The sequence below is a fragment of the Streptopelia decaocto genome (assembly GCF_964273445.1).
Source record: "Streptopelia decaocto genome assembly, chromosome: 11".
NCBI lineage: Eukaryota > Metazoa > Chordata > Aves > Columbiformes > Columbidae > Streptopelia > Streptopelia decaocto.
Window position 1 is genome coordinate 3,826,309 of NC_138666.1, and position 13,692 is coordinate 3,840,000.

Sequence of the window (13,692 nt, forward strand, 5' to 3'; positions counted from 1 at the left end):
TGCGCCGCCGCGCCTCGATTCTCGGTGCCGCCGGCTGGATCGGTAACTCTTGCTCGGCGGCAAACCCGCGGGAACGGGTTGGGGGGGCGGGGGGGAGATATCCCCAGCCCCGGCGCCCCCTCCCCGCGGTCTCGATCATCCCCTGTCTCTCTCAGCGGCACAGCGGGCCCGGGGGGAGCCTTCCCCCCCGCCCAAAACTGCCCCCTGGGACGCGCACGATGGGGGAGGAGAAATAACGCAGCTCCGTTCCCGACCTGCTGCGGCAATGACGACCCCCGAAGTTTCCTTTCAATTAACCCCTCCCGCGCTCCGCGCTACCACCGCGCTCCGAGGGGGCGGGAGATCAATAGCCGGCACCCGGTAATAAGGTCCTCGGGGGGCGATGGATCACCGCCGGGCCGCTGCCGGCTGCCCCCGGGCTCCCCCCCGGCGCCATCCCCGGCTTCCCTGGGGCAGGGCGCTGTCCCCAGATCTGCACACGGAGTCTCACTCCCCGCTCCCCCCGCCCCGCCTCCGGCACCACCGGGACGGCGACGCCTGCAGGGGGCGCTGCGGCTCCAGCGTTGAGTCCCGCCGCGGCCGCCGCGGGAAGGGCCGCGCGCCCGCCCGGCCGGCCCCGCCACTGCCCCTGCCCGGCCCGGCCGCAGTGCCCGGCGGCGCCCGGACACCGCGAACACCCGCTCCGCCTCCAGGCGGCCCCGGCGGCTCCGGCCCGCGCTCCGCCCGAGGATGCGCCGCTCCTGCCGCGGCCCCTGCGCGGCCTCGGCTGCCGCAGAAAAACAAGTCACCGGCGGGAACGGGAGGGGGTAAGGGTGGGAGAAAAAATAATTCCAGAGGTGGGGAAAGAGAGTGTAGTCAAAGTGGCAACAGTTTATTTATTAGCCAAAAATATATACTTTCTTGTACAATTTGGTTCACACATATGTACATTTTTACCGTATGTACAAAAACAAACAACAACAACAAAAAAATCGAAACACCTAATCCTCACTGGACTTCCAAAAACCTCACAAACTCTGCTAATCCAGATGATAATACAGAAGCGGGTATTTTTTTTTCCTTTTTAGTTTTAATATACAGACATGCTTACAAGTTGTAACTATACAGAGATTTCTTTTTACAATCATTACAACAACAATAAAAAATTAACTATGATGATGACAACGCCGATAGAACCATAGCGGCATCAAGTTGGTTCTGGGGCCTGGAAAAAAATGACACAGAAAAAAATATTTAATAGGATTTCTAGTTAGGTTGTGCTGGCACAATATATTTAAGTGTAGGTAGCACTACTTTTGTTGTTGTTGTTGTTATTTTTTTAAAAAATAGATTTCTAAATATAAAAAGTTTTCAGAGCGAGTTATAGGAAATTTATTTAGCTACGAAAATACCACGGGCCCGATCCCCGTGGTTTCAATCAATCAAAAGAGTAATTGATTTCAGCGACTGCTACGCCAGACTCGGGACAGCAAGGCTCAGTCTCTTAAGTTTTCATACTAGCTGGGGGGTTTTATTTTAATTTATTGTTTTCCCACTGCCGCTGTATTTTTCTCTCACGTTCGGCGGCACCGGCGGCTGCTATTGGCGTCCGGGCAGGCCGGGCCGGTGGTGCTCGGGGGAAAGGCCGGCACCGGCTGCTCCCGCCTGCCTGGCCAGAGCCGAGCCGAGCCGAGCCGAGCCCGGGCACAGCAGCCGCACCACCCGGCCCCGCCACCGCAGCCCGGCCTGCCCTGGGCACCGCTCCCGAACTCCGGAAGAGAGAACAGCAAAAATATATAAATATCAGAATAACCCACTACGCACGCAGAGGAAGAACAAGAAACCGCCCTGGAAAGGGAACTAAAGAAGCGGAGAAAATAAGCTAACCATTTACAACTCCCTCTATATATCCTTAGGAGACTGAGGAAGCAATCTCTTACCGCCTCTGCACTGGCTGGAAAGCTGTCTTTATTAACTTTTTCTCTACTTCCAAGGCACTAGATCGATCTAAAAAGAGAAGAAACAAAGGAAACAAAAAAAAAAAGTTCCTTTATAGCCCCCGTTTTATTTCCCCACATCCCTGAATTAAACCTCTAGACTTAAGATCTCTTCTTAGCAAGTTGCAAATACGACAAAACGACTGCTATGCTGCAGGAGTGACCGTCAAAAGGAAAACAAACCAGCCCCGGAGCAAGCCTTACGGCCGGGTCCTTCGCACAAAGACGATTTGAGCACCAACAACAACAGCAACAAAAATTATCTCCGTCGGAGGAAGGTAATTCTCGGGGTTTGAGACTAACCGGACGAGGAGGCCCCCCCACTGCCGCCGCCCCGGGGGCCCCGCGGCCGCCCGCCCGCCGCCACCTGCGCCCCGACGGCTGCGCCGGGCTGAGGGGACCGTGAGAAACCGCGGGAACGTCGCCCCCCGGCCTCGGCCCCTCGCACAAGGTCCCGCGGGGCCTCCCGCGCCGCTCCGCGCCGCACTGCGCAGCACCGCCGAGCCCCCCGCGGCGGCCGTCGGCCCGTCCCGTCCCCGCCGCGTCCCTCAGCGGTCACCTGCTCCGGCGGGCTCCGCGCTCTGCGCCTGGTCCGCGGGCCGCGGGAAGGCGGCGGCGGCGGAGGGGGCGGCAGGGGTGGCCCCCAGCCCCAGCAGGTGGGGAGTGTTCAGTAAGGCCAGCGGGTGCGGGGCCGGGTGGTGGTGGGCCGGGAAGGCGCGGTTGGTCCAGTTGGGAAACTTGCCCAGGGGACAGGAGGAGACGAGTCTGTGGGGTGGCGGGGGGGGCAGCGGCAGCGGCTGGGGGCCGGCCGCCGGCGGGGAGCCGCCGCCGGGAGACTTGCGGGGGTTGTCCGGGCTGGTGGCCGTCTCAGCCAGCGACCAGATCTTGGGCTTCGGCAGGGTGCCGGCCAAAGCGCCGTCCGTCGGAGAGGAGGCGGCGGAGGAGGAGGCGGAGGAGGGGGGCGAGAGGTGGTGCGGCGACGGCTGGAGGGGCGGCTTGAGGGGCTCCAGGTTTGCGGGGGTAGCGGTGGCAGGGGCGGGGAGCTCGCACTTGTGGTGGTGGTGGTGGTGATGGTGGTGGAGGTGGTGGTGGCGGAGGTGGTGCGGCTCCCCATCGGCGGCCTTGAGGTAGCGCTCCTCGGAGCCAGGCAGGTCCTCGAAGCCCTCGGAGCCCTCCGAGTCCGTCTTGGAGTCGGAGTGCAGGAGATCGGCGTCCTGCAGCTCGTCCTCCAGCTCGTCCTTGTTACTCTCGATGTTCTCGGTGTCGATGTTCTCCAGGTCGATCTCCTCCTCGTCCTCCCTCTTGTCCTCTTCCCCCTCGTGGTCGCTCCCGTAGGAGTTGCCCTCCTCGTCCGTCCTGCTGCGGGGGGCCCAGGTCATTTTATTCTCCTTTTTAAGCCGCCGCCGCGCGTTGGCGAACCAGGTGGACACTTGGGTGAGAGTCATTTTGGTGATGATGGCCAGCATGATCTTCTCGCCCTTGGTGGGGTAGGGGTTTTTCCGGTGCTCGTTGAGCCAGGCCTTCAGAGTGCTGGTGCTTTCCCGGGTGGCGTTCTTGGGCCGCGACGGGTCCCCGAACTGGTACTGCCCGTAGGGGTAGAAGGCAGGATGGTGGTGGGGGAAGGCGGCGTGCTGCACCCCCGGGCTCTCCTTCAGCTCGTATTGGGCGCCCTGCAGCGAGAGGGAAGGGGCGGCCCGGCTGAGACGGCGCGGCGGGCCCGGCCCGGAGCCCCTCCATCCCGCCGCCCCGCTGCCGTTACCGGGAGCAGAACTCGTTCGACACCAGCGCGGCGGCCGGGCCGAGCTGCCTTCTCGCGCCGCCGCGCTCCCCAACCCCGGCCCCGCCGCGCCGGACACTCTCCGGCCCCGGCAGCCCCGGCCCGGCCGAGGCGGGCGGCCAGTGCCCGCGGGGTGCCCGGGCGGGAGGAGCGGCTCCCCAGGTGCGTGTGCGCGGAGGGGCCACCGGCAGCCGGGGCCGCTCACTGCAGCCGTCAAGCCTTGCGGGAGGAGCTGGGGAAGCCGCGGGGTCGCCGCTCCAGCCCAGCACCTCTGCGGCAGCGCTCTCGGGGCCGGGCGGCGATAACGCCTCGTCTCCACTGACAGCCCTCCCGGCGTCTTCCCCTGCGGCCCCCCGGACCGATCCCCAGCGCGAACGGCGTCCCGGCCGGCCCCATCCCGAGCGTCCCGGGCAGCGAGCGGAGGGCCCCGGAGGGGCCTCTTACCAGCTGGGGGAAGATGGGCAGCTCGGCGGCGTAGGGCAGGAAGGCTCCGTAGCCCTGGGCGGCGGCGGCGTAGGGCGCGCCGTACATGGAGGAGAGCACGTTGGAGAGGGTCCCGGACGGGGCCAGCTCGGGGCCGCCGCGGGAGCCGCCGCTCCCCGGGCGCTCCGCCGGGTAAATCGGCCTGATGTACTGGTAGCCCAGCTGGGGGAAAGACATGGTGGGGGAGCGGGGGCAGGGGAGGGGGGAAGGAGGAGGAGGAGGGGGGGGGAGAAGAGAGGAAGAAGGGAGAGAAAGGGGAGAAAGTAGCAGGGCCGGGAGCGGAGGAGGGAGTCGGGTCTCTCGCCCTCGCCGGCCGCCCGCACTTTCAGCGCCTCCCGCAAACTCCGGCAGACATGGGGGGGGAGCTGGGGGTGCGCGGAGGCCGCGGGCTCCCTCCTGTCCTCGGCCGCCGCGGTAAACGATCCGATCGCTTCTTTCTTCTCTCACTTTTCCTATTGATCTGAGTGGACCCAGGTCAGGTCCTAACAGATTGCCTGAGATTATTGGGACTCCGGGCTCTGATTGACATTTCTAGTCTCTCGCAAGCCCCTCCTATTTCTTTTAAGTCTCTCTCTCTCCCTCTGCCTCCCTCTCTCTCTCATGCCCAGAGCTCGCTCTCGCCGGGTTTGTCACTAGCTACTTTTTTTTTTTTTTTCTTCCCTAAATCTGTTTACTGACGTCGCGATCTTTTATTTGAGTTGCTTTCAAATCTCGTTTTAGCGATCGCCAATCAGTTGTGTGTTTTACAAAGGTTTAACCCTGCCTCATGGTATTCTAATTATATAGAGATAGATTTAGATATAATTTCTTTCATAGCCCCCCTCTCCCCCGGAGCATAGGAAGCCAGAGTGTCAGCTGTGAGCGGCACACGAGAGGGACAGGAAAAAGTTGTGACATTTAAAAATAAAGGCTCCCCCCCCGGCCCAGTGCTCCTTTTCAGGTTTTCAAATTTACAGCCTTTCCTTGCCCGGGTTCATTTTGTTTTCTTTATTAAGATATTCACTCCTTCCCTTCCCCCTCTTCAGCCCTGGCGAGGGTTACATCCCCTAATATAGATTTAAAAGTCTATTAGATTTTTTCTTTAATTTGCATTTTCAGAGCTACCTTGAAAAATTTCCGAGTGTACTGAATCTTTAAGGAGTTCTCTACATTTTGTCTGGGCTAACAGTGGGCAGATACAGTGGAAAAGCTAAGTTAATTTTCCTCCTAATAAGGGACTTCAAAGAGTTGTAGGTCACAATTTTACATCAAAGGCAGAAAAGAAGGCAAATTAAAATCTTAACAAAGGAGAGACGGGAGCAGCCCTCTGGGCCATTAGTAAATAAGTGGTGTGAAAAAAGGGACAATGACAGGCACTGGAATTAAACTCATTAACACCTTTTTGTCTTGGTGCGAAATCTCTAATTAGGAAATTTATGATCATTTTGCTTATTCCCTCTGTTCTGAATCACTACAAGGCTTAGAAGGAAGTACCTGGTACGTGCAACATTTGCAAAGGGAGCAGTGGTAAGGGCGTGCAAGGAGCTATTGGGAAGGAGTCAAGATACGTTTTAATTACCTAATAAGATTTTTTTTTTAATGGCCAACACATTTTAAATGACGGTTTGCCCTTTTTGGTTTTTTTTAGCCGTCTCCCCCACTCGCCCCCTCCCTCCGAAACCAGCGTGTGAGTTGCAATTTAGCCTTTTCAGAGTAGTTAAAATACAGTTCAATCACGGCTCGTCTTTGGCAAGCGCCGGCATGTCCTGCTCCGCTACGGCCGGGCGGAGGGAGGGAAACCGAAAACGTTCATCCGACCTGTGGGGCTGGGATTGCGGGCAGGGGAGAGTGGACTTCATCCTGCCACCGTTATCTGCTTTCTTAAATACTCCGTGTTTAAATTAAAAAAAAAAAAAAAGTTTGAAAGGTCTTTTGAGTAGTTAAGACTGGAGGAGAGCTGTTTAAGCATATTCCCCTCTTTTCCTAAATACTCTCTGGATTTATTGCCTTTAAAATATGATTTAGGTACAATATAACCACTGTGCCCACAGTATGGATTTTTATAACTACATTTCTTTTAAAATGAAATTCATGTCAGATTATGCAGTTAAAGGAATCGACCTTGATAGCTTGCTATAATAAAACTATATCAGCTTGTAATAAATGCGGATTATAGCAAAGCAAGCTCCAGAATTAAAATTCCCTGAATCAATATATGAAAATCTGTAGGAAACATCTCTAATCGTATTAAGTTCATCTTTATAGCATTTCCTATCTGCTAATCTAGTGCAAAAACAACTCTGGGTTGGAGGAATTTATTTTTTTTTTCTATTCAACGTTGCTCCTGTGATAGCTTTTGATAGTATAATGCAAGGGAGATAACAATATTAAATTCAGTTATAAGTTTATTTCTTTCTAATACAGAAGAAAAACAGGCAGCGAGCCCGACGTCCTGATCTGCTTTAAACTTTTCTATAGGAAGCGCTCGGCTGGGGCTATGTGATGTTGAGGGGGTCGACGGAAAGTTTGGATGCAAACCACAAGTTTTAAAAAGATCTGCCTCGGTGAGAAAAGGGGCGAATGTGAAAAATCGGACAAGTCAGTCGCCGTTTGGTGCAGTCGAGCTCGCCACGCTGGTGTTGCGGGCGGGCAGGGGGTGTCCCATATAAAACTGGTCCCATCTTTTTGAGGGTGCACGTCTGGCACAGAGTGGCAAAGCTGGCAGGATTATTTTGTGATCTTTAATCAACAGCACAATCAATACAAGTTGATGCCCCGCGGGAGCCGCCGGCAGTAGCGGGCAGGGCTGGGATGGGAGCGACCAGGGCCATGCGGGAGCGGGGGCTCCCCGTGGGGCTGCGTGGCGGGAGGGAGACGCGGGAGGCGAGAAATTTATGGGTGCGAATGGATCCGGGTCAGAATGAGGGTGAGGGATGGTTTATTAATGGGAAAGAAACGGAGAGGAAACATAGCCGGACCAAATGGACGGGAGAAATCTGCAGGGATGCAGTTCTTGGCTGAGAGGGGAGGGAAAAAAAAAAAAGCGGAGAAGATAGCAAACGGTGGGGGAGAAACAGGAGAGGAGAGATCTTCCCGGGGGCAGGGTGGGGGAGCGATGTCCACGGCAGCGGAAGCGTCGCTGCGGGGACGGAACCAGCCCGGGGCCGGGAAGCGACGGGTGCGAGGCGGGGAGCGGAGCCGGGCAGAGCGGGCGGGGGGGCTGCGGCGGGAGCGGAGCGGGGAAGGGAGCGAAGCCCTTTCCTCGCGGACAGGGAGCGAGCAGGAGGGAGAGCGAAGCCGAACGGGAGACGCTTTGCCTGGCTGGAGCCGAAGGGAGTTGCGAAGGGGAGGCTGGAGCCGGCTCGTCCTCCAGCCGGGGGGGAGCCGCGCCGGGCCCGACGGCCGCCGCCCCCGGGGGGAGCCGCGGCGGCGGAGCGCTCCTTGGCCGGACAGACACGTGTCTCCTGGCCGGGATCTGTCAAAGCTGAGAGAGCGGCTCCTGATTTATTACCCCAAACACACACACACGCACCCCTCCGCCCACCCTCCTGCCCGCCCTCCCTCCGGCCTCGCCTCCCTCCTCTCCCGGCAGGCTCAGACGGCCGCCGAGTTAAAACCAAATCTCCCTCCGGCTGCAGCTGGGCTTCCCCGAGCCCGCAGCCGGCTCCGGGGCTGCCGGACGAGCCGCGCCGGGAGGAGGTGCACCGTCCGTGGGCAGCATCGCGTCCACCCCGGCGCCCCTGGGACTCCAGTCCCGGTTCCCAGCGCTCACCTCCCACCGCGCCCCTCTCCGCCAGGTCACGGGCGGCGAAGGGGACCAGGGGACACGGCCCTGGAGGTGCCCCGGGCCGGGGGTGCCTGTCTTTGCCGCAGGGCCCTGCTGGGGAACCGGAGGTTGCCTGCCCGAAGGTGCGGGACAGCTGTCGGCGGGGCTGCGGGTTCCAGCAGGCTCCTGCCGGGCCCTGGGATGGCCGGGCCCGGGGCAGGGGGGGAGTCCCGGAGTGCCGCAGCACACGCGGGGATGGGGCGCAGCCACCGGGGGAAGAGGGGGGTAAACAAACCAGTGGGATTAGGAGAAGGACCGCAGTTTAAAAAGGGTTAAAAAAATAGAGGGAAAGATCAAAGCGCCGCGTAAAAGACTCTTCAAATTACACGTTTGAAGCTTTTCCATAATTCCAAGGCGACAGATAGATAACAAGCTGCACATTCCTTATCACATATGGAATCAATCTGAAAGGAGTCTCTTGATCAGAATCTGTTAATTGCAGTGACATATGATTTGGAAAGAAAACACAATTAATGACCCTTCATGTTAAGGCTTTGGGAGGAGGCCACTGACAATCTGTGCTCTGCGGCCAACGTCAACTTTTTTATCATTATTGTTATTATTAGTAAACTATTAAAGGGTGACATTCCTCATGCCTCGGCGAATGTTTTGTCTCCGTTCCCGTTGCAGGTTTCGTCAGAATGGGGAGGAAAAGTGAAAGGGGACGGGAGCGCGTGTGCGTTTTTCCTTCAAGTTTTGGGGAGCTAGAATGATTTAGTAACTTGTCTGTAAATCTAATGACCTAAGGTGAGAAAAAATGCTTCATCTTTTATTATTACCATTTGTGGTGAGCCTTACCAGGAAACAGCAAAAACCGTTTGATATGGTAAATATATATGTCCATTTAAAACCCATTATTGCAGATACTTTTTCCCAAAGCGAAATGAAGCCGATCTCCCCAATCCCATTTCCTGGCGCCCTCTGTCCATGGCTGCCCTTGGCTCCCCAACTCTGCCCGGGCGCTGGGGCCGCTGAGCCTCGGCCGAGCCCCCCCGAGTGCTGTGGGTGCAGGGACCGGGGGGGCAGCAGCAGTGGGTGCCCCGGGTCTCTTCGTGTGACACGCGACCTGCAGTTTTAGTGAAGGAAGAAGCAACATTTTTAAAAAGCTTTACTCCGTCATTAAAAGATAATGGCTTTGTTTTAGAAGGGAGAAGGAGAGGTTCATTTGAAGGTTATAAAGCATAGACTTTAATAGGATCGAAGTGAAATTAGTTAATAAGAAAGTGCTGGCCAGAAGCTCTCCGGGCTTTTAAGTGCTCTCCAGGCCATTTGGGGAAATTGAATAAGAACAGACTCTGTTACCTGCAGCCCCAACTGTTATCTCCAGTTCTGCACAGAGGCGAGAAGGGAAAAATAGTGCCTGAGAGACCTGAAGTCCCGTACACCTCCTGCCAGCCTATTTCCTCGAGAAAGAATATCCCCTTTCTGCTAGCAATCGTGTTCTCCTTCTTCTGCTGCTTTTAAGCAGCCCAGACTACACCGTGTACCACAAGGGGGTAAGCAAAGGTAAGGGGCCACCAGCAGATGCTGCAGGCTCCGGGGGCAGCTCTGAGCAGCAGTCCCGGCCCCGCTCGGGCAAAGCTGGCCTCTTGCTGTTATTTTTTTTTTCCCTTTCATTTCTCCTGATGTTTTTTTCCCACCATTGTGGTGCGTTGCTGATTTGCGTTCGGATCGTTGCCAATAGGTCAGTATATTGTGTTACCTAACTTCCTATCTGCTCCCTCTCTCCCTCCCTTTTAACTTTATAGTTTTTAAAGGTGTTAATAAAACCTTTCCTTTGGTAAATCGTTCATTAGAAGCCCCACCGAAACCTGGAAAGACTTCAGAAAAAAAAAAAAAAAAAAAAAAAGAAAAGAAAATGAACAACCAAAAACACAGGACTCGGGAATGAGAGGCTGGGAGAAGGCTTTTGTCCAAAAAATGCATAATTGCTGTGAATCTTAGGAAACATTAATCTTTACAGGAATTCGTGATTCATATCTGTGGTTTGACCGCTTAGGTGATTTACAATCTGTTAGTGCAATTCACTAATTTTATGCCAATATATTTTATGCAGCCGGTTAGACTTTACGTCTTCCACCGGAACGAGTACTTTTGTGTCTCGCTGGTGTCCGTGTGGCTCTCTGACTCCGACCCCCGGCGGGGGCCGTTCCCGCCGCTCCTCGGGAGCCGAGAAGTGGACAGAAAGTGCACGCAACTGTGGGAAACTTCCCCTCGCCGTTTTCCGTCCCGGTTTTCCTCGGCCGGGCAGGGACCGAGCCCCCGCCGATCTCCGCGGCTGCGCGGATGTGCGCGGGTCCGGCTCCGGCGGGAGGGCTGCAGCCTTTGTAAGCCGGAGATCCCCCGGGTATATCGGCCTTCACCTGCAGTTTTAAACCCAGATTGTTCCCCTCTTGTATGCTCTCGGTGGAGCCTCCGGTACGGGGCAGCGGGGAGCCGCGTCCCCTCACCGCGGGGGTTCGCACTGCCCCGGGTATTGATCTCCCCGCCCGGGACTGCGGCCGTGGGGCGGTCCCGAGGGGACAGTGCATCTCCGGCTTCCTCGAGCGGGTGCCCCCCTCCCTCTTCCCTCGTCCCCAGCCTGCCAGGAGGTGCCTCCCCCGGGATGCGGACGGTGCATCTGCAGGGGAGAGGGGGGCACACCTGGCCGTGTGGGAGCGCCGTGCGAGGGACATGCAACTCAAACCACGACTCTGGGCGCTTTTAGCGTCTGCGTGGAAGCCAAGCGGGGCAATCCCCGGGTGAGATGTTCCAGTGCTCTCCGGCCGCCGCATGGGAGAGCCGAGAATGCGGGCAGCTTCGTGTCATTTGTAACTGGGTTTGTTAGCTGGAGGGGAAAATACCAGAAAAGAAAAGGAGCAGCAGCTGGACTGAAGATAACACTGCACGGAGTCTAATCTTGTGACACAATCATTAATTACTATTGTATTAATTGCTATTTTTCCAAAACAGTCCCTGCCCGGAAGAGCTTACAGCCCACATCTGCTGTGTAATGATGCTCTGGTTTAGAAACGATTCCCCTATTAGGTCCCAGGTAGCGTTTACAAATGGCAACAGCTACAGTATCAAAGCCCGTCATCTTGCAGCCTGAGATTTTCTGTCCCATCGGCCTGGGTAGGATGATTTTGATGCCGATAAAATACATTTAAATATCAAAGTCTTTATTCGCGTACATATTCCGTCCAAACTTTTAGATCGCGATGGCGTAACAGCTTTATTTGCTCTTCATCCCACGGATGCTGCCTTATATCAGTAACAAACAAGCATTGATTTTATGGTAAAGTCACTTTGGGATGGGAATGAGTAACTCCAGGCAGTGCTATCACTGTATTACATGGAAATGGCCCAGGTAACAAGATGAACATTGATTCAGCATTATGTTTGATCAATAATGAAATAAGTAACTTCAGGGCCAAATTAAAATGCAAGCTGGCTTAACGCTGCCAGCTTCTGGGCTAAGTGACAAGGCTAATTCAGCAGGGAAATGGCAATATTTGCATTAGAGGCTGCATCTGTTGTTTGGTGGAAGAGGCTGGATCTGCAATAACGCCGGATAGAACTGCAGAGAACTGGTTTGAGGGGTTCCCTGCCGGTGCCCGGGCCGGTGGGGGCCCGTCCCGCCGGTCCAGCGCTGCTTTGCCGTCGACTACTCTCGACTTACGGCCACGGCGGAGCTGAGCTGCAAAAAATACTTCAGGGTGTGTAACAGAACCCCAGCGTGCTCCGTTTCGCAGATAAGCAGATGGTGTTAACACTTACCGAAGAGAAATATGTTTTTATAAACTCCCGGGCGCACGGGAGCCTGGGCCCCGCCTGCGCCCCGCGTCCCCCCTGCTCGGCCGGGGGAAGGGTCCACGGTGTATTTTGGGAATGATTTAGGAGATGAGTGGGAGCATGACCAGAGATGTCTGTGTCGGCGGCCTTGGGCCCGGTTTATCTGCTGTTTTCTCCATTGACGGGTTTCACAGCTCTGCCATCGTTATCGGGACGGTGACACGCACTGATTTCCAACCACGATTGTCGCCTTCAGCCGGCCAACACCGGGACACGGGGCGAGTCACCGAGGGTAAAACCTCTCTTAGGAGGAGGTAGAAGGTCTAAGGTGTAACCCCGTGCCCAAAATCAGAACTGAGGCGGTACGGAGAGAGAAGCCCGCAGTAATTCACGGGCGGGTGTGAGACCGGCAGCTTTGCTGTGCTGTGCCGGGGAGGAGATATTGTCACTGGGAGACTGATGGGCACCGAGAGGGTGCGAGGCGGCTGGAGCTGCCGGTACGTGCGGGTGAGGAGGCTGTGGGCAGGCACGGGAAAACAAGACAGGCAGTCGGCGTGTAACGTGCAACATCAGCTAGGCATCCTAGTCTTGTGGCATTTTTCTAAGTTATTTGTTTAGACAATTTTTAAACATTTCCTCAAACGTGGGAAAAAAAAAAAAAAAGGAAGTAAAGGAAGAGCTCTCGCCAAAAGAATAGGAAACATCTCTCGGTGCAGCCCGAGCTAAGCTGAGTGTGCCAGAGGCGTGTGTGTCTCTGCCCCACGGCTGGAAGCAGCTTCCAGGCGGAAAGCGCGGCTCCCTGTCACCGGGGAAGGCACACTAGCCCGGCGGGGCAGGGGGGGTGTCTGCCCGCTCGGCACCGGCGCTGCTGCCGACCCGGTGCAGCCATGAAAGCGGAGCCGTAAATAGGGCCCAGCGTGGCGGAGGTGCGGCTGGAAATGGATGATGTGGTGGGTGAGGGATGGCCCGGCGGGGCGGGCGGCAGCGCGCCGGGGAGGGAACAGCTCTCCACCTACGAAGGCGGCGGGGACGGCGGGAGTTGGGCGCCCCGGGTGAGGGGAACGGGAGGGGCGCGGAATGGGTGGTGTGGCACTACGCGCACCCCAGCTCCCGGGCGCCAGGACTCAGCCCCCTCCTTAGGGTGCCGGTGCTGGTACAGACCAGCGGGGGTGGATTTAGGCCCGCTGCCTTGGCGGGCGGTGGAACCCCCCCGGGGTGTGCAGCTCTTGCCGGTCAGGCCCGCCGGTAGTGACCCGGCTCAGCGTTGCGTGGCCGCGCACCTGGAGCCTTCGGGAGGCGCAGGGGGAAGGCTCGGCCGGAGCGGGTGTGGGGGCTCCTCTCCGCAACCCCCTGTGCCTCAGCCGCGGCGGGACGCCGTGCCCGGACCGTGCAAATTTAAATAAAAAAGGGGGCCGGCGCTGGCGTTATTGCTCTTTCCTCTCCTTAAGCAGGTCAAACGCGATCGTTCAGAGCTATTGATTGCTCCGCGGGCTTGTAGTGATTTGTTAAAAGTAAGTAAGGGTGAGCAGGAGGTGCGGAGAACAGCTCCGGATCAGCCGTGGAGGGAAAGCGCGGGCGGAGCGGAGCGGGCTGGGGCGGAGCGGGGGGCGGGCGGGCGGGCAGGCGGGGGGGGCGTGCGGAGCCGCGGCGGAGCCTCCGCGGGGCGGGCGCGGAGCTCCCGGGGGCCGGGCCGGGCTGCGCGGCAGGGACCGCGCAGGCGGGCTCCGGGCAGCGCTGCGCATTCCGCGCATCCACCGCGCCCCTGCATCCCGTCAGAGCCATAGGTACTACCCGTACCCGCGGCTCCAGATCATTAAAAGAAACCCGCCCTGTGTGTGTCCCCTCGCTCAGCTCCGCGGGTGCAGAGCAGGCTACAA

General features: G+C 57.4%; 1 protein-coding gene across 1 annotated transcript; it reads right to left on the reverse strand.

Annotated features, from left to right (window-relative positions):
- Positions 1-850: 850 nt before the first annotated feature.
- IRX3 (iroquois homeobox 3) lies at positions 851-4,773 on the reverse strand. Its single transcript, XM_082062369.1, has 4 exons — positions 4,198-4,773; positions 2,536-3,646; positions 1,920-1,986; positions 851-1,204 (listed from the first exon to the last, which is right to left on the reverse strand). Exons 1-4 carry the CDS (start codon positions 4,411-4,413, stop codon positions 1,150-1,152), a joined length of 1,449 nt encoding a protein of 482 aa, XP_081918495.1. The 5' UTR covers positions 4,414-4,773; the 3' UTR covers positions 851-1,149.
- Between the last annotated feature and the right edge of the window lie 8,919 nt (positions 4,774-13,692).

Excerpts from the sequence above, each read along its gene's own strand:
- IRX3 (XM_082062369.1), bottom strand. The coding sequence starts at position 4,413 with ATGTCTTTCCCCCAGCTGGGCTACCAGTACATCAGGCCGATTTACCCG. Across the intron at positions 3,647-4,197 it reads TGCCCATCTTCCCCCAGCTG|GGCGCCCAATACGAGCTGAA; the intron begins GTAAGAGGCCCC and ends CTCTCGCTGCAG. Across the intron at positions 1,205-1,919 it reads TTCCAGCCAGTGCAGAGGCG|GCCCCAGAACCAACTTGATG; the intron begins GTAAGAGATTGC and ends ATTTTTTTCCAG.